Source organism: Balaenoptera acutorostrata, chromosome 4 (genome assembly GCF_949987535.1).
Source record: "Balaenoptera acutorostrata chromosome 4, mBalAcu1.1, whole genome shotgun sequence".
NCBI lineage: Eukaryota > Metazoa > Chordata > Mammalia > Artiodactyla > Balaenopteridae > Balaenoptera > Balaenoptera acutorostrata.
In genome coordinates this window covers 150362903-150381078 of record NC_080067.1, presented here as the reverse complement: position 1 = coordinate 150381078, position 18176 = coordinate 150362903, and the positions used below count along the sequence as shown (strand labels likewise).

The 18176-nt window shown below is 51.8% G+C and overlaps 1 protein-coding gene across 4 annotated transcripts in view; it reads left to right on the top strand.

Moving 5' to 3' along the window:
* Window positions 1-16969, top strand: part of UBE2G2 (ubiquitin conjugating enzyme E2 G2) — a 29317-nt gene extending 12348 nt beyond the window's left edge. The window contains exons 2-7 of one of the 4 annotated variants that reach the window (XM_057545580.1): window positions 1313-1449; window positions 2139-2174; window positions 2269-2314; window positions 10851-10969; window positions 13661-13785; window positions 15137-16969. In XM_057545580.1, the coding sequence (XP_057401563.1) occupies window positions 2274-2314; window positions 10851-10969; window positions 13661-13785; window positions 15137-15445 (594 nt within the window). In that variant the 5' untranslated portion in view covers window positions 1313-1449; window positions 2139-2174; window positions 2269-2273 and the 3' untranslated portion in view covers window positions 15446-16969. Of the gene's footprint in view, window positions 1-1312; window positions 1450-2138; window positions 2175-2268; window positions 2315-10850; window positions 10970-13660; window positions 13802-15136 lie in introns of all 4 variants that reach the window. The other 3 variants (XM_057545579.1, XM_057545581.1, XM_057545582.1) reach the window with 3 other exon arrangements.
* The last annotated feature ends 1207 nt before the right edge of the window (window positions 16970-18176 follow it).

Genomic DNA, 18176 nt, shown 5'->3' with positions numbered 1-18176 from the left:
TTAACCTGCCAGAGCAGCTCACAGAACCCAGAGAAGCATTTTACTTGCGTGGTTTCCAGTATATTGTAGAAGGGTAGAACCCAGGAACGGCCGGGTGGAAGAGAAGCAGAGGGCAGGGGTGGGGAGGAGCCCGGAGCTTCCTGCTCTCTGGGTGCCTCTCCCTGCCAGCCCCGCCACGTGCTCGCCAGCCCAGAAGCTCCCTGCCCTTATGCTGGTGGGATTGTATGGCGGCTTCCCCACGTGGGCCTCACTCACCCGTAACTCCATCTCCAGCCCCTCTCACTCTGGAGAATGGGGGTGGGCCTGAAACCTTCTAATCATGGCTCGGTCTTGTGACCAGCAGCCACCCACAGTGGGAGATGCGCCTGGTGCTCTTGTCACTTGGGAATTTACGAGGGACTTAGGAGCTTTGCTGGGAACTGGGGCAGAGGCCCACGTGTATATTTTCTACTAGTTCTCATGCCCCTTCTCCCCTTTTCCTTATATACTTTGATTTTTGTATGTGGTTTGAGATAGGGAAAAGGGTTTTCTTTTTTCACCTCTGTTCTTCTGTTCTTTCACCTCTTTCCTGTGGGGCGACCTTCCTAGCAGATGGAGGACCTCTCTTTGCATGGCCTGCGCTGGGCGTGCTCGCTTCTGTTCCATCGTCTACTGAACTTTGTGCCAGTGTCTACTGCCTACTTACTGCAGCTTTGTAATGAGTCTTGCTAGCCCATGGATGGTTCTCAGTTTACCCTTTTTAGAGAATGCCTTGGCTGTTCTGGTCATTCACATGTTCATGTGTGTTTACCTAGGCAGAGTCAGACAAGAAAACCTGGTGGGGTTTTGGCTGAGGTTGCGCTCGATCCGTAGGTGCAGTTTGAAGAGGATTGATAACTTGACAATGTTGAACGTTTTAGTCTATGAATGTGATATAATCTCCATTTATTAAGGTCTCTTAAAATTTTTTGTTAATGTTTTCTATTCTGTTACAGATCTTGCACATCTTTGAAAAGCTAATTTCTGCAGGTTTCCCATTATAATTGGTGTCTTTTTTAGACTTTTCTAACTTGCTGATGTATAGAAGTACAGTTCAGTTGTATGTATTGACCTTGTATTCAGCAACTTTGGCAAACTCACTTTTTATTATAATTTATCTTTTGACTCTTTTGGACTTTATGTAGGTAAGTGGAGCATCTGTGAATAATGATTATTTTTTCTTTTCCGGTCCTTACGCTTTATGTTTACTTGGCAGGGAATTGTTAGTTTTATGTCTCTTCAGAGAACTGGCTTTTGGTTTTGTTCATCTCCTGTGTGTTTCTCACTGTTGTAGTCATGCCCCGGCCCTGCACTCGGCCCAGAGGGCGTGCCCTTGCCACCTGACCCCTCGCTCCCGTGGCCGTCCATCTTGCCGAGTGTGCCTCCGTCTCCCAGTGTTCTCCTTGCCAGATTTGCCAGATTTGCCCGCAGGTGTGGTTTCATTCTGTAGCCTCCCGTATCTCATACAAAGCGAGGAGGCCAGGAGTGGAAAGGACAGCTTCCAGGTTGGCAGAGCCTTAGAACTAGCCTTCAGTTGCTGAGGAATGCTGCTGCCGATGGTTTCTTCCTGCTTCTGCTCTCACTCTGCTGTTCTGTGGGACCTCACACGTGGGGGGGCTCATGGATTGTGTAGCGTGGTGTCGGAGGCCTATACGGCGCTGACGGACTTGATAATACCAGGCTTTTGAAACCTCGGCGCGGGCTCATAGCTCTACTTTGTCTCAGTCAGAAAGCTTTGTGCCCACTCTCAAAATGACAGGAAATCCCTTCCGTTAGGAAATGATATACCGTGTTTGATTTATGAGCTTTAATCAAAATAACCAGCAGGAGTATTTTGGAAAGAGAGTTAAGAACACCTTTTGTTTGTTTCTTCATTGTAAAGTGAAAGTGTTGACAGTTCTAAAATTCTCCTTTTTGCTGGTATAAAGAGCTGTTGACATAGTCTTGATCAGAAATGTAACTGCAGCAGGTGTTCACTTGGGACAAGCAGAATTTTAATTTTCATCTGCTAATATGTATGCCATATAATTTATAGCCTTGTATACGTTTTAATGTTTTTTGTTAAAATGCAACATAATATTCATTCTTTTTCATAATGGTTTTACTTTTTAACCTTATAGAATTAACACTGAATCCTCCGGAAGGAATTGTGGCAGGTAAGGTAGTGTGAAGTTCGCCTCTTTATCATTTACTCCTAATTGCCAAAGTTTCCTTCAAAGTAAAGTTGTGGAATTTCTTCTTTTCCTGCAGGCCCCATGAATGAAGAGAATTTTTTTGAATGGGAGGCATTGATCATGTAAGTTAATCATATGTGTTGTTTGGTTTTAAGCCTTTATTGGAAATTAGAGCCATGAATCACATTCTGCACTGTGAGTGATCAGAAGCGTCAATGGGGAAAAAAGGCCAAGTGCGCCTCTGTCATCGAGCTTTTCTGTGTCTGCGGATCTGAAAGCAGACAACACGTACGTTCATCCAAAAGAAATGAAAGTACTTCCTTAGAACCAGTAAAAGGTTTAGTTGTAAGTATTTATATTTGTAGAGTTTCAAAATAATGAAGTTTGCGTGTTGGGTTAGCCTCAAACAGAATGGGCTTTGGCTTCAAGGAGTCCCTGTGAGCCTGGGGCTCTGACGGTGCGGAGGGGTCCTCAGGGTGTGGGTGACGCCCCAGGCCTATTGGTGCCTCCTGGGCCCTGCCCGCCTGTGTGCCTGGGTTCGTCCCCCTCCCCTCCCCTCTCCCCTCCCCCTCCCTTCCCTTCCCAGTTCTTCAGCTCCTCTGCTGCTCCTCCTTTTCTGTGTTCCTTGTCTGGCCTTCCCTTGTCCCTGACTTAGAGATCTGGCTTAGTTCTAAGGTGAGCAGTGTGGTTCCTGACCTCATTCTAGAAAGATCCTGACTGGATTTCATATTTCACTTACAGTGATGTTGCTTGGAAAGAGCCAAATGGACCCCTGATTCCAGAGTATTCTTTGGCCCTATGACCCAGGCCCTTTTTTTCTCATCTTTCTACCTTAGATGTGCAATTCTTGGCCATTCTTAGACTGTACTTTTAACAAAATGTGGTTAGGTAGACTTTAGGAAGTTGAAATTTATAATCCATTTCAGTAGTCTCGTTAGTAAAATGAGAAAGTAGCTAGAAAGTTTTCAGGTGGGATTCCGTTGGGCTGAGGCGTGCTCTAGTGGGATGGGCCTGGAAGGTGTGTGAAGGGGTGTAGTGTCAGCCTCGCCAGACCTTCTGCGTTTGCCCCGTGCTTGTATCCCATTTAGTCTGAGAAACAGCTTGCTGCTCAGTGTTGTCTGTGGAGCTTAGAGTAGTACATGAAAATGGGTGTGAAAATGAGTTGTTTTGATAAGCAGATTGTTTTAAAAATAATTAATAAACACTATCCAGAGAAAGTACAGCACACCTAACATTTCCTGACCATTTGTTATACCCTAATTGTTTGGGCCTGTGATACCCATTTTTTTTCTGTTTAAATGTTTCTGGCATGATGATGACTTCACAGTCTGTGTTTGTATCTATATGGTGTTGTGTCTTTCACCCCCTGAAGCACTTACAAATTGTGTGGTGGGTCTCCTGGTCAGCGGTGTCCTTCGTTTGATGTGACAGGGCATTGTGCACTTGGGTCAGCTATAGCTTTTCATCTTTAGGGAAACAGTACGCCCCAGGGCAGCTGGCCTGGCTGGGGTGCACAGATGATTGGAAGGCCTTTGTGAGTGCACAGGTCAGCGGGCCCCTGACAGTTTTTCCGTCTTTGGAAGACGAGGCTGGTGCGCACCCACGGGAGACTATTGCGAAGCCCTTCCAGGGACACTTGAGCCTCCCAGTATGGTTTTTAAAAAGTGTTTATTGTTAAGAATCTGTTAGGATAAATATTACTAATTACAGGTAAATAACGTAAAATTAAACCAATATTTTGAAAACTTATCTTAAAAAGTAATTAGAACGATTTTTAGGTAGAGCACTTTTATGTTTGAATAAGGCTTTTGCGTTAGTATGGAATTCCCCTGCTTCAAGATCTGGTGAGTTTGTGGGTTTTGGTCCTGTTCCAGATCCTTTCACAAACAAGAGGCCGTTTACAAATGTACTTAAAACATCTATTAAGGAATTAACTGTCCTCCTATTGATTTGTCTCACTCCGCTGTTTTGGCAGACAGCTGGCTGAGTTTCACTCCTTAGTGATAGGTTTTCTCTTCTCTCATTTTATTCTTTGATTGTTTGCAGAGTTTCTTCCATATCCTAGTGCTTCTAAAAACCACACTTGCCTCCGTTTCTGCGAGTCTGGTGCTGTTGCACTAGTGCTTACCTTCGGAGCCTCAGCTGTGCAACGAAGAGAACATCTTTTCAGATGTTCAGGCAACAAATACTGAGTGCCTGTTGTATTAGGGCCCTCGTCTGAGGATACAGGCGTGTCCTAGGTGACCACAAATCTCTACCCTGAAAGAACAAGATTAAGGGACTAGGATGGGGAACACAAATTAACCAACAGCAATAAAATCACCACAGCCTGTTCTCTGATTAAAAGGAGACAAGAGCTCTAGTGACTCCGGCCGAGCTTAGGGTGGAGTTTGAGCCTGTGACCCAGTGGGAGAGGCCTGGGGCTTCCGGTCAGTCACACTGACGGCTGCGGGCCCCTGAGCCGTGTGTGGCTGGCCTGGCTTTATGGTCTTGGGCAGTCACTCTGCCTCTCTGACCTTCACTTATTAGGATCAGTACAGAGCCTCGACACCTTTTTAGACCAGTGGCTTCACTTCCACCTCTTCCAGCTGCAGGGTCTCCGGCCTGTGCAACCTCGTTGGCCCTTGGCTGCGGCGTGGCAGCTGTGGAGGGTCGACGCGAGCTTCTGCAGGACAGGAGGAGCCCTGCCGTGCAGGACGGCGGTTTATCCTCCGTGGCTGGAAGAGGCGTGAAGCCCTTGGCGTCTTGCTGCCCCGTTTCTGTCCTGCCCCAGGTTTCTTCAAGCAGCCGCGTGGTGACCTCCCTGCCTGGTCGGCGGCCGAGCCGCTGTCCCGTCTCCAGATCAGGGCCCCGAGGCTGTGGTGAGATGAGAAGGCCCTTCCCTTCCCCAGCGGTTGGGAGCCCTTGGCTGACCCCATCCCCGCATCTCCGCTGGCGCACTTGGGTCCCAGCTGGTTCCCACCTGCGGCGGGGAGGATTCCCCCGGCTGCGGCTCCTCCTAGGCCGTGCTTGGCTCATGCTGGGTGCCCAGGCCACGGTCACGGCACCGCCCTCCGCACCAGCCTTTCTTCTTGACAGAGGCCTGGCTCCTGTCAGGATTGTGCCTGTGCAGATAAGCCTGAGATACTACAATAGATGTTTGTAATTTGCACTGTATGTTCTCTGACCCAGCGGTTCCCACCCTGGGAATGTCTTCATCAGACATTCTGTTAGGAAAACCTCTGTGTGAGGAAGTTTATTACAACATTCACTGCAGTCATAAAAGAAAGTGGAAACGTCATTGTCCAGTATAAGTTACGGACATCCAATCAGCAGGATGCCGGCAGCACTGCCATGGTTCAGGCAGACGCTGGACGACGGGTCTAGACCAGTGTTGTCACCAGGTGTGGCCTCGCCCCCAGGGACTTTGGGCAGTGTCTGGAGACATTGTGACTGTCACACCGGGTAGCAGGGGGAGATCTCTACTGGCCTCGGGTGGGAGAGCGCTGAGCGCCCCGCCGTGCCCAGGACGCCCGAGGTGGCAGTGGTGCTGAGGCTGATCTCTCAGCCTGGTGTGGCCAGGTGCATTCAATAGCTTTATTGAGATAGAAGTTACATGCAGAGTTTCACCTGTATTAAGTGCACAAGTCAATGATTTTTAGTCAATTAAATTTATAGAGTTTTGCAGTCATTACACTTCACTTTTAGAGCATTTCCAAACACGTGCTCATGCCCTTGTGCACTCAGTCCCCCTCAGCCACGGGCACCCTCTGATCTGCTCTCTGACTCTGTTGATTTGCCTTTTCTGGACTTCTGCTGCAAGTGGAATCACACGATACAGCATCTTCGGTGTCGGGCTCCTTTTCCTGGGCGTGGTGTCTTCGAGGTTCCGGTGCAGCCTGTGGGAGCGGCTCCTTCCCGTCACCACCGAGCTGTGTCCACTGGGAATGGACCCGCTCACCCATCGACGGGCATTTGGCTGCTTCCCTCTTCGGCTGTTGTGACGGTGCAGCTGCGAACACGGGGCCTAAGTCTGTGCGGACGGGTTTCCCCCTCCCTCGGCTGGATGCGCAGGAGTGGGCCTCCCGGCGTGTCGTGTCACCATTTTACACTCGCACCCACAGTGCTGAGTTCTCGGCTCTCCACTTCCTCACCCTCTTGGTGGTGTCTGATGCCAGCTGTCCTGTTGGGTGTGAGGTGGGTCTCCTTGTGGGTTTGGACTGCATTGCCCTAATAACCGATGCTGTTGAGCATCTTTTCATGGGCTTATGAGCCATTCACCTATCTTTTTTGGTGAACTTAAGAACTTTTGCCCATTTTTTAATTGGGTTGTCTTCTTATTTAGTCCTAAGAGTTCTTTATATATTTTGGATACAGAGTCCTTTATCAGATGTATCAATATGATTTTCAGATATCTTTCTCCCATTCTGCAGCTTTCCTTTTCCTTTTCATTTATCTTTTCTTTTCTTTTTTATGTTTTAGGCCGAGCTGTGCGGAATGCGAGATCTTAGTTCCCTGACCAGGGATCAAACCCATGCCCCCTGCATTGGGAGCATGGAGTCTTAACCACTGGACCGCTAGGGAAGGTCCCTCCTTTTCATTTTCTTAATGGGGTCCTCTGAAACGCAAAGGTTTTCATTTCCAATGAAACGCAGTTCAGCAGTTTTTCCTTGTATAGATTATGCTTTTGGTGTCATAAAACCCAAGGTTGAAAAGATTTTCTCCTTTGTTTTCTTCTAGAAGTTTTATATTTATAGCTCTTAAATTTAGGTTTTTGGCCCATTTTGGGTAATTTTGGAGTATAGCATTAGGTAGGAGCCAGCTTCATTTTTTGGCATGTGGCTGTCCAATTGTCTTGCACCATTTGTTGAAAAGAAAATCCTTCCTGCATTGAATCGCCTTGGACCTTTGTCAGAATCAGTTGACCCATAATTATATGGAAGGAAGCCTGTATTTGTTACCACCGTGCTTTCCTGAGATGGAAGGCCCTGTCCTTTTCCTCCCTCACAGTTTAACCAGCGCTGGTTCTCTACATCAGGATCGCTAGGGTGCTTAGCACACAACAAAAGAGGAAAGCGGCTCTTGGGTCCATCCCCAGAGACTCGGCGCTGAATCAGGGCTGGTGCCAGATGGGTGTAGACACATAGTCCGGCTGAGACCACCAGGCTCCCAAGGAGAGAGGCAGCGAGGGCACTGTCGCCGGGACGACAGCTCCCTGCAGCCCGTCCTGGCTTTCCTGCCGGTGTGAAGGTCCTGTGAGCGGGACCTTCTGGTCAGTTTCTGTGCAGCCTCGCTGCTGGCGGGGTGACCTTCACGCAACAGGCGCTCCTTCAGTGACTTGGGGGCTTAGAGGCACAGCAGGGCACCCCGGAGCTGGAGTCGTGGCTTCTAGAGCCCCTGGCCTGGGGGCTGTGCTTGCAGCCCACCTGCACTGGGGAGGTGGGGGCTTTGGCAAGAAGCTTCGGCCGAGCTGCGGAGCCAGGGGCGCAGGAAGGAGGTGGCGCCCCCGCTCTGACGCCAGGCCCCCTCTCGCCACCGCCGGGTGCTCCGTGTGGGTTCTGCAGCGAGAGCGCGAGGGCAGCGACACCCTCGCCTGGGCTGGAGGGGGTTTGTGGAGCAGTGTGCCCTTCTTTTTTATGCTTCAAGTGGTCGTGGCTTTGGAGAATAATTGTCCCTTGGTAATCCAGTTCAAGTGTGCGCTAGTGAATGGGTTTACGGTCTCCATTATTTCAAGCCTCGTATGTATGTTTGAGAATTTTGTCTGTGTGCTGTGACAAACTTGCAAAAGAACAGCTTCTTCCACACCTGCCGCAGCTGGAGTGACATGCGGGCTGCGGCCCTGGAACGTGCCTGGCGGGCAGATGGCTCACTGACGCCCGGACACACCCAGCTGCCACGGTGGAGCACTCTGGCCTCCCTGCCGCCTTCAGTACGCAGGCGTGGGCTGCTTTCGTTCTCTCCGTACAGTTTCAGAGATGAAAGGCAAAGCACGGTGCCTCACTCGAGTCTAATGTTGAAAGACTAACCAAGCGTGTCTCCAGTTTTTATTGGCTCTGCAAGTGACCGACCACCAGTGACGGCGCTTGGCTGCGGGTGTTGAGCCAGCGCTGCCCTTTGGGAGGAGTGAGCGTTGCTGGGCCCTGGTTGGGCTTAGAGCGTGGGTGCTACTCCCCCAGTGCTGGTTCCCTGGCCTCTCGCTCCCCTGAAGCCGGGAAGTCAGAGTGCACTGTTGCCTTTACAGAGGGGAGCAAGGGCGTTCTGCTTTACTCTTAATACTAGTCTCAGAAAATAAATAAAACACTTACCTCAGAGCTCTGAAATAATTTAGGCCGTTATTTTAATCAATTAAGATAGAAAATAACTTGCAGGCTTTGAAGAGTTTGTATTTGCCTCAGATAAATTTGATTTCGAGGTGAGGCCTTCTTTGGTGAAAGAGGAGTGAGGCTGTCCTGAGTATGACAGGAAAGCGTGTCCAAAAATAACGCTAATTATATCGCCCGTCTTGGTCCAGGAATTTACTCGATAGCGTTTTCCATGAAGTCAACGGGCAGGCCCCCGTGCACGTGGGCGCACCTGTGTACTGGGCCAAGGCACTGGGCATTCTGGAAGAGAAAGAAGCCCCTGTTTCAAACCAGTAGCAAACCAGAGCATTTGAAAATGGCTTTGATGTTTCAGATGTGGGAGCACTTTAGGAAATGTTTGATCTTGCTTCTGAAGCTATGGACGACCTAGTGGGTTTTGTTTTTTTTTTTATTTTAAAGAAAGCTCTATTATGAGAAACAAAGACCTGAGCAAATATCAAAGTCTTGAGAAAATACCATTTGGCTCAGTCCAAAAACAGTTAACTACCCAGACATTCTTTTCCGTTCTAACTTGGAGGTGCCAAGAATACCGAGGCGCTGCGAGCGTTCCTGGTGTGGCCGCAGCCCTGATTCGCAGGCTCCTGGGTCAGCAGCCTGAGCCGCCCTCTGCTCCCCACTGAGCCCCCCGACCCGGGACCTGGCCTGAGTCACGTGACCCTCGCTGAGGTGACAGCACTGCTTCCTGGCACCTTCCCTCGGGAGGCCGTGTGAGGGCCAGCGCCGTGGTGTTTATCCTCTACTGTGAGTTGTAGGCTGGAAGAGGGGCGGGGGGCGCAGGCTCTCCCCTGCCTTCGGCGCTGACCCCCTTCAGGGCGGAGGGCTTGGAGGGCGGCTGTCGGGGAGCCCCGGCCCCCGAGCTCGCCTCTCCGTGCGGCCGTCCTGTCCCTGCTTCCTGCCGGGGCTCTGGGTGCCGCCGTCCGGGGACGCTCATCCCTCCACGACAGAGTAGCTTTCCACTCTTGGTTTCCCCAAAAGTAGCAAGGACACAGTTTTCAGAATCCAGATGTGTGTCTTCAGTTGAAAAAAATGTGTCTCCACCAAACACTTGCTGCCTTGTTCTCGTTTTGGCCATTTCCCCACCCCCTCCGCACCCCGTGATGCAGTCCTGGCCTCCACTGCACTGGTGCCGTCGAAATGCCTGGGCGTTGTCACCGGGTGGAGGTGAAGCTGCCTGCACACTTTCTTTGAGAATTTTTTGTCTACTTGAACTGCTGCTGTAGCGCGGGGTCTCGGCCCCTGTGCTGGTTCGGGGCTCGTGTGTTACACGCTTGGGGCCTTGCCCTCTCCGCGCCCAGAAAGAGAACGGGATTCTTCTTCGTTGTTGAACTGACCCATCTTCCCAGAGTGCTTGTCTGGTGTCGCTGTGTGTAGCTGTCATTCAGCAGCTCTGCCTCCTGATAAAAATGTACAGAGGAAGGGTGGTCTTAGATTTTAAACTGCTGTCGTGCATGTTGTATAAAGGACGTTTGTGAGGGGAGGAGGCGTCCCTCTGTCTGTTACAGTGCGAGCTGGGCTGCTGTCCCCCTCGCTCTCCGGCTGGCCTTCGCGTCTTGTCTATTGGTCAAGATAGTGTTCATTTACACATACAGAGCTTTAAAATTTGAAAGGACTTTGGAAGTGGTTTGGCCCGTTTCTGCCATTTTCCACGTGAGGAGGACGTGAACTCAGGCAGGCAGGCAGGCATGTGCCTGGTGACAGTGAGGACTCAGGTGACCACATCGTCCCAGGATGTGGCACAAGCCCAGGCCTGCAGGTCAGGGCTTGCGGCTGACGCACGTGCGCGCGAGCGTCACGGTGATCTGTGTGTGCTCTGTACCTGTTTCTCGAAGGTTACCAAACCACTTCTCAGGCGCATTTAAAGATTAAAAATAGCCTTTGAAGTAACAACTCTTAACCCCTCATTCATTTAGTACAATAGAATCCTGCTCTAACATGTACCATGATTTGTATCTTTATCCTAAAATGTAATCGTACCACATAGAAAAACAGAATCCCTGTGATCTTGCAGTGTCGGCTGCAGTTCTTTTCTCTGATCCCGCCATTTTCAGCAGGTGTTGCTGCCCCACTCTCAACCTTATTAATGTGAAAACTGTGCCTGTGATCCGGTCTTTGTGATTTAAACCTGATTGGAACAGAACAATGACACATTACTTTCCAACCATAAAAAAATACCAATTCATCGTTATTATAATATTTAGATAATCTTTTCATGCGCATTTGTAAAGCAGTAGATATTTCCTTAACTCGTTTCTAAAGTGTGGTAGACATTGAAAAAAATCTACCTTGAAGTTCTGTCTCTGTATTTTGTATCTTTTAGGGGCCCAGAAGACACCTGTTTTGAGTTTGGGGTTTTTCCTGCCATCCTGAGTTTCCCACTTGATTACCCGTTAAGTCCTCCAAAGATGAGATTTACCTGTGAGATGTTTCATCCCAACAGTAAGTGCTTTTGAAGTAGTTTCGATGGTTCCAGGAGAGGCCTAGAGATTGTGCGCATGTGGGCATTCATGGTATCCTGCTGTTTTGCTCTGTGTTTGGAATTTTCCATAATACAAAGTTTAAAAATTCATTATGGTCAGAAGAGTTGATTGAGGAAGTCAACAAGTTCAAGGTGATTAATCATAAAATGCAACTATGAAGAGGATTGTGGGTAATTAAAAAATAAATGATAAGGGCCTCCCTGGTGGTGCAGTGGTTAGGAATCCGCCTGCCAATGCAGGGGACACGGCTTCGAGCCCTGGTCCAGGGAGATCCCACATGCCGCGGAGCAACTAAGCCCGTGTGCCACAACTACTGAAGCTCGAGCGCCTGGAGCCCGTGCTCCGCGACAAGAGAAGCCACCGCAATGAGAATCCCACTCACTGCAACGAAGGGTAGCCCCCCCACCCCGCTCGCCACAACTAGAGAAAGCCCGCACGCAGCAACGAAGACCCAATGCAGCCAAAAATAAATAAATAAATAATAAGATAATATTGAAGATAAATACATTCTTTAGAACGATATCTGTGATGTGGTTTAAAGACAGATATGGCCAATAAACTGATTGAATTATGTGTGTACTAAGAATAGCCTGATATTATTTTTGATGTTCAGGTAATCAATGCAAATAGTTTTTGAATTTGGCGTTACTGTAGGTGGGTATGTGTTACTCTTATTTTGTAAAAATTATTTTTGAGAAGAGCTATTCAGTAGGTCTACCAATGTCATAAAAATTGGTCGGTCCATAAATACTTAAAAAAATAATCCAGCAGATTCACTGAGAGTTGCTGGGATGGGGTGGTGAGCAGACCATCAGAGGTGGGGGGTTGGACGGTCAGGAGCTCCCAGTCTGAGGGCAGTGATGGACGCTGATGAAGAAATCATACAGGGAGATGTGAAACCACATGGGAGGCCAGGGAGGCACCTGCAGGGGTGGTGGTTGAACCCACCACCTGCAGGAGGAGCTGTAGGAGTTGCCCAGCGGTCTGTTTGGGGCGGGGAGGGGGTCTAGCAGGTGCAGAGGCCCAGTGTGGGGAGGGAGGGGGAGGGGGGAGGGGCCAAACCGGTTCAGGCCTTTCGGTCAGCATTAAGGACTTTTATGTTTATCCGAGGAGCAGTGGAGACCCGCTGAGGGGCTGGGAGTGAGCGTGAGGGGCGGCGTGACCAGCATGGCCTTTGAAGGGTGACTGTGGTGCAGGCTGGAGGTGGAGCGGAGCGCATGCTGGGTCGCTGCCGTGGCCTGGAGGGGAGACCGCCAGCCTGGCACCAGCGGGAGTTGTTGGCGCTGAAGCGCTGCGGCTGGGCGGGGACTCGGGAGGGTTAGGAAGTGACGCTGCTGTGGTGTGGTGGGGGGGGGTGGCAGGGACACAGCTGCTTTTTGATGTTTCTGGGGTCAGTGGTGTCATCACATGGTGCTGTCACCTTGAGGAAGTGACACTGAAGTTGAGAACTCTGCAACAGCTCCTCTCTGTCCGTGGCAGAGAGAACTGTTCAGAGCATTCTGGGCGCCAGGTCCGGTGTGTGTGGACTTCAGACGGACATCCTGGTGTCTGAGACAGGTCGCGCATGGTTTCCTAACCCTTCAGTGAGAGTTTGCGGTACAGTTTCAAAGCGCAGAAACCACTAGAACAAGGGATGCATGAGGAAAACGAGGGACCAGGTGTAAAAGAAAGGCTGTTTATAACGACTCACATTTCTGAATGGTCACGAAATGCTGAGCTCATGAGTGAGGGTGAATTAAATTTATTTAAAATTGTCTGGTATTCTTATTATTATAACTTAATAGCCTTACAGTTTTACAAGTGATTCCTGGATATCTGAGCATATACTGAATCATCTGAGAATTTCCCCGAGTACGTGTAAAGGAAAGATAAGATGCTTTTGACCTTTTTGACAGGACCAACCCCAGACTTTGAATTGAAAATTTATTTTTCTTGAGTCAGATCTTGAGGGTCTTGTTAGTGATGCTGTTGATGGGAGATGCATTTAGTTTCAGGCACAGCTGATTTCCAGAGAAGACAGGCGGTCATTTTTCTGTTTCTGTAAGTTACCAAGAGAAATCTTGGTATCTGTCTTTCTCTGGATATTTACATAATTCCTGTAGCGTTTTTCCCAGCTATGGCAACGTATATTTTACAGAGTCCATTTCAGGGATTTAATGGCAGAACGAGGGATATCTAAGAAACTTTTTATGAAAAGTGTTGTGAAGAGTCCTAATTACATGAGATATTTTGGTGGAATATCTGGCTGCCAGGTAGCCTTTCATTTATCCCCTTTGGATATAATGCTTTTAAAATCCATATGAAGGTGGAGTCACCCCATGATACTAGAACTGTTCAGACCGGCCCAGCACCCTGTCCGTGCGTGGGCGGTGCCCTGGGAGCCCGGCCGAGCCCGCGGGGAGCGCGCGGACGTGAGCATGGCCGTGAGCGTGGCGCTGGGGCCGCAGGTTGTGCCGCGTGCAGACAGCTCCGTTTCGGTGTCTGCGCCGCTTGCTGCCTTCTCTCTGCGGGCCTGACCGAGCGCCCTGTCACGGGCCCGTCCCCCCGCTCACCGGGTGTGCTCTGACCCCGCAGTCTACCCCCCGCTCACTGGGTGTGCTCTGACCCCGCAGTCTACCCCCCGCTCACTGGGTGTGCTCTGACCCCGCAGTCTACCCCGACGGCAGAGTCTGCATCTCCATCCTGCACGCTCCCGGCGACGACCCCATGGGCTACGAGAGCAGCGCCGAGCGGTGGAGCCCCGTGCAGAGCGTGGAGAAGATCCTGCTGTCGGTGGTGAGCATGCTGGCAGGTAACGCCCGCCCCGCCGGCTCGCGACACGCAGCAGGTTCCCGTCCAGAGGGGAGACCCGGCGCTCGGTGCTGCTTCTCTTTCCTCGTTAACCCTTGTCTTACAGCTCCCTGTCCGCCGTGAGGAGTCGGTATATACTGTTTTCTTTTCTGCTTTTTCATGTAATGTTATTCATACACACTTCTCCAAGCGTAAGCTGCTTTTCATAATTACGGATGTAAAGATGGTCTCGTGCGTGTCACATTGTTGGCCATGAGTATCCGTGGGCATTTCATTCATTCAGTGGGCACTGTATTGCAGACGCCGTGTCCTGGGGTGTAAAGCTCAGGTGACACTGACCCCAACCTTAAGGCCCCACATTCTCAGGGAACTTTCACAGCCACCGACTATTGCAGGACACTGTGATAAATCCTGAGATCAGGGTACAGGGGCCACTTCCCGAGGTGAGTTTAGAACATGTGGGAGTTAACAAGGTTGGTGGGGGGCGCGGACCCTCTGGGGGCGTCGCCAGGACTGGTATGGCTGGAGCCCGGCTGGGGGCGGGGCGCCCTGTGGACCTCCACCCGCCCGGAGCTGACGCTCGCTTGTGGGGCTGTTAGATCACGGATCGCCCTTGCAGCCCACGTGCTTGAAACAGGTGGGGTGGGTCCCAGGCCAAGAGGACGGGGGAGGTTGGGGAGGGGGACCTTGGAGACTCCGGCTCTAGGGCTCAGCGTCCTGGGGGGGCTCCTGCTCCTGCCCTCACTGCGGGGTGGAGGGGTGCTGACTGTGGGGACAGGACTGCAGAGGGAGTAGGATTCGGGGGAGACAAGAGTTCGGGGTGTCATGTGAGTGGCCGCCTTGACGGGGGCTCTCCGAGGACTGGCTGTGGAGGTGAGGGACAGAGCGCGTGGGGGGAGGGAGCCGAGAGAGGAATGGCCCGGCAGCCCCCGGGGAAGAGAGCGCCCGTGAAACGGAGGAGCATCGAACGGAGGGAGCTGGTGGCCAAGCGGGAGGCCCGAGGGGGAGGCCCACAGCGGCCGCTTGATCTGCTCGGCTGGTGCCTCCTGAGTGAGGCCGAGTTGGCTGGTGTGGGCCCTTGGGAGGCACGGGTGGAGGAGCCCTGAGGGTGGGTCTGTCCGCTGCCCTCTCGCTGCTCAGCCCCGCCCCTCAGGAGAAGGCTCTTGTCTCCACAGAACTGATGTCCTTGCCCGGAGTTCCACATCCCTCGGCGCTTCCGGTTTGTCTCCGGTTACCTCTCTGGGAAGATCAGTGGTGTCCCTCCAGGGGGTGGGAGGTCTTGCCAGGTCCTTCTTTCCTGAGCCCCTTTCACGTGGAGGTTCTCCTTCTCTTTCAGAGCCCAACGATGAAAGCGGGGCCAACGTGGATGCCTCCAAAATGTGGCGGGATGACCGGGAACAGTTTTACAAGATCGCCAAGCAGATCGTGCAGAAGTCGCTGGGGCTCTGAGCCTTGCCCACGTGTGTGCACCGCCGTGTGCCCGCGCGTGCGTGCAGGCACACCACCGAGCAGATTTTGGAGTTTCTCCTCCAACACAGTGACAGTGACACTCTGTGCTGGTACCAAAAAAGGCAAGCTTGCAGAACCACAGCATCTATTTCTTTTCTACCTTTCCCACCCCAAACAGCCTTCTCTTCTGCAGTGATGGTTTCTGTAGGACGATGACAGCTGGGTGCAGTTGAGGGACCCACCCCTCGTTCTTGCCGAGGTGGCCCAGGGGGATGATGGGAGCTGTCACCACTACCTCTCCAGCGGACGTGCCTGTGGACCCAGCACTTAGTGCGGAGCGGGGCGGGGCGTACGCGCCGGCCCCCAGGACTAGAACCCGTGGCGCTCCTTTCGAAGACGCGGGGCCTTGCAGCCCAGGAGGGTGGCGGCGGCCGGCTGTCCCTGGGGGCCCCTCCGGGCTCCCGTGTCCCCCGTGAGGAGGACATGACTTTGTTTCAGTACTTTGTTTTACAAGCAAATGTTTTTCTTGCAATCTAGTCACATTTTTCATTTGTTGTATGTTACAAATAATCACATTTAGAAATACTTTCAGGAAATAAATACTTTTTTAAAATGTGGACTAATGAAAAATGGGGCACATAGAAAAGAAGTTTCCTGCTGGCCATGAAGACCGGCGTTTTCCCTGCTGGTGTTGATCACACTTTACGCTCGTGTCTCAGTTCCTAGTGCATTTACCAGAGCAGGGGCACGTGAGACCGAGATTTTAGTCAGAGTGTCTTCTGGGTGTGTCGGAGCTTTTCTATTCCAATCTGAAAACTGGAAAGTTCTACGCGTTTGTACGTGGTGGCTGCAGCAGGAACTTTAACTGTTGGGACAACACCATTCTTCGCCACTTGGGAAGGGCCGCTGCCGTTAGTGCAGAACCGTTCTCGCCACTTGGGAAGGGCCGCTGCCGTTAGCACAGAGCACGGAGGTGTGCTGCATCCCAGACCTGACCGGCGCTCGTGGGAGCGTGGCACACGGCGTCCCCGGGGTCCCCGGGTCGGTGGGGGGCGCTCAGCTGCGGCTCGTGGTTTTGAGGTGGTCTGGATTCCTCCTGCGTGGGTAGCTCAGCCGCGGGGCCGGGGCTCCGTTTCAAGCAATAACAGATCTGTTGCGTGCAGTCAAATATTTGGCCTGTTTCAAACAGGTTAAATTTAAATAGGAGTTTCTATTTTTGAAATAAGGGACAGTCTACAAGACGTACATTTTACTTTACGTTATCCTTTCCCTTTCATAATGTGCCTGCGGGCAGGAGCCTTTTACTGAAACCTCGCTCATTTCTTGGTGTTTCGTGGTACTGGCTAAAGGGCTTCTGTGGAAACCAGACTCTCCTTCTCAGAAGGGAATCATTTACAAGTTGAAATGCAGTACGAGGACTTGCATTCGGAAGGGGGCGGGGAAAGGAGAGGTAGCGTACCTACATAGTATCTGCGGGCGTGTTGGATGGGACGTAGCCCTCTCCAGAGAGAGGAAAAGGTGGGTGTGGTGGAGTGTGGGCCTGTGGCCACGGGGGCTCAGGAAATCTGGAGAAGGAAGAGGCAGTCTCTTTGCAAAAGAAAGTATTTTTATTCATTTGTATTTATTAAATGAAACAAAAGAGAAGGAGTCCCATGGTGTCCTTATTCTGTGACGGAGTTTATTAATTCCTATGGTAAAATAAAGCTATATTTTCCCCCTGTCCCGAGCAGTGTTTTCTCTGCCGTGTTTTAATATAATCGTATGGGAACCCCGTGGCCGGCGGGCGGCAGGAGTGCCCCCCTACAGGTGGCACGGCCGCCAGGACTCCCACTACCACCTCCTTCCCAAGACACGTGAGCTTCGGGAAGTTTTGCTCTTTGCTGTTCGTTCCGCCCACTGGTCTCCCCTGGAACTCCCGGGTGTCCCTGTCGGAGTCTGCAGACGTTTTCACCAGCCTCCCCTGACCTCGGCCTTTCCTTGACCTGTGAGTGTTGGCAGCAGACGGCGTCGGGCGAGGAGAGACCAGCAGGCACGGAGGTGGCGCTTCTGTCCTGCTCTCGAGTCTCCAGTCTCGTCACGGCTGCTGACGTGAGCCTGCTTACGTCCCTCGGCCTCCTCTCCCCCAACGCCCTCTGCACCGTGTCCGGGCCAGGGGCTTGGCCCGCCCTCCAGCAGCCTTCATCCTGCCTTTTGCCCAGGGGTTTCCAGCATGCTTCTTACTATTGAAGATCTCCGATGTGATCGTGAGTTGGGGTCCCCGATACCACCCCCATGTTCAGTGGTTCCCTGGGAGGCTATTACAGTCAAAGGCCCAGGGACTCGAGCACCACAGGGAACGTGGCGTGGGGAGGAGTTGGGGGGCACCAGGCACAGGCCTCCCAAGCACCCCCAGCAGAGCCACACGGGGTGCGCTTGACTCCCCAGCAGGGAGCTCCTGGGGGACCAGCGCCCAGGGTTTTTATCGGGGGTTGGTCACGTGGGTACCCTCTGCCTGGCACCAAGACTCCAGCCCCCCGAGGGAGAGCAGGTGTGCAGCGCACGCCATACTGTGGTGCAGATTGTTTAGGCCAGTGAGGCGCTCCTGTCCCACCACGTGGGACCCCCTCCCCAAGCGCACGTCCCCAGCTGCCTGAGGACGCCGTCCCAGGCCAGCCCAAGCCCACGTCCCCAGCTGCCTGAGGACGCCGTCCCAGGCCAGCTGTGCTCTTTCCCGCACAGGTATCCTGAACTTTTCCCCTTTGGGGATTTTAATTAGATTTAATTGAAAAGGTTGGTTTGCTCTGTTAGGTTTCTTTGTTTCATTTTTCATGTGTTGTGTTTGGTGCCCCTTCTCCATGGCATTGGTCTTCCGCAGATGTTTGGATATTTGAGGCGAATGCCCACCCTTGTCTTCCTGTTTGCCAGTCTGGTTCCGGGCGCAGAGAGGG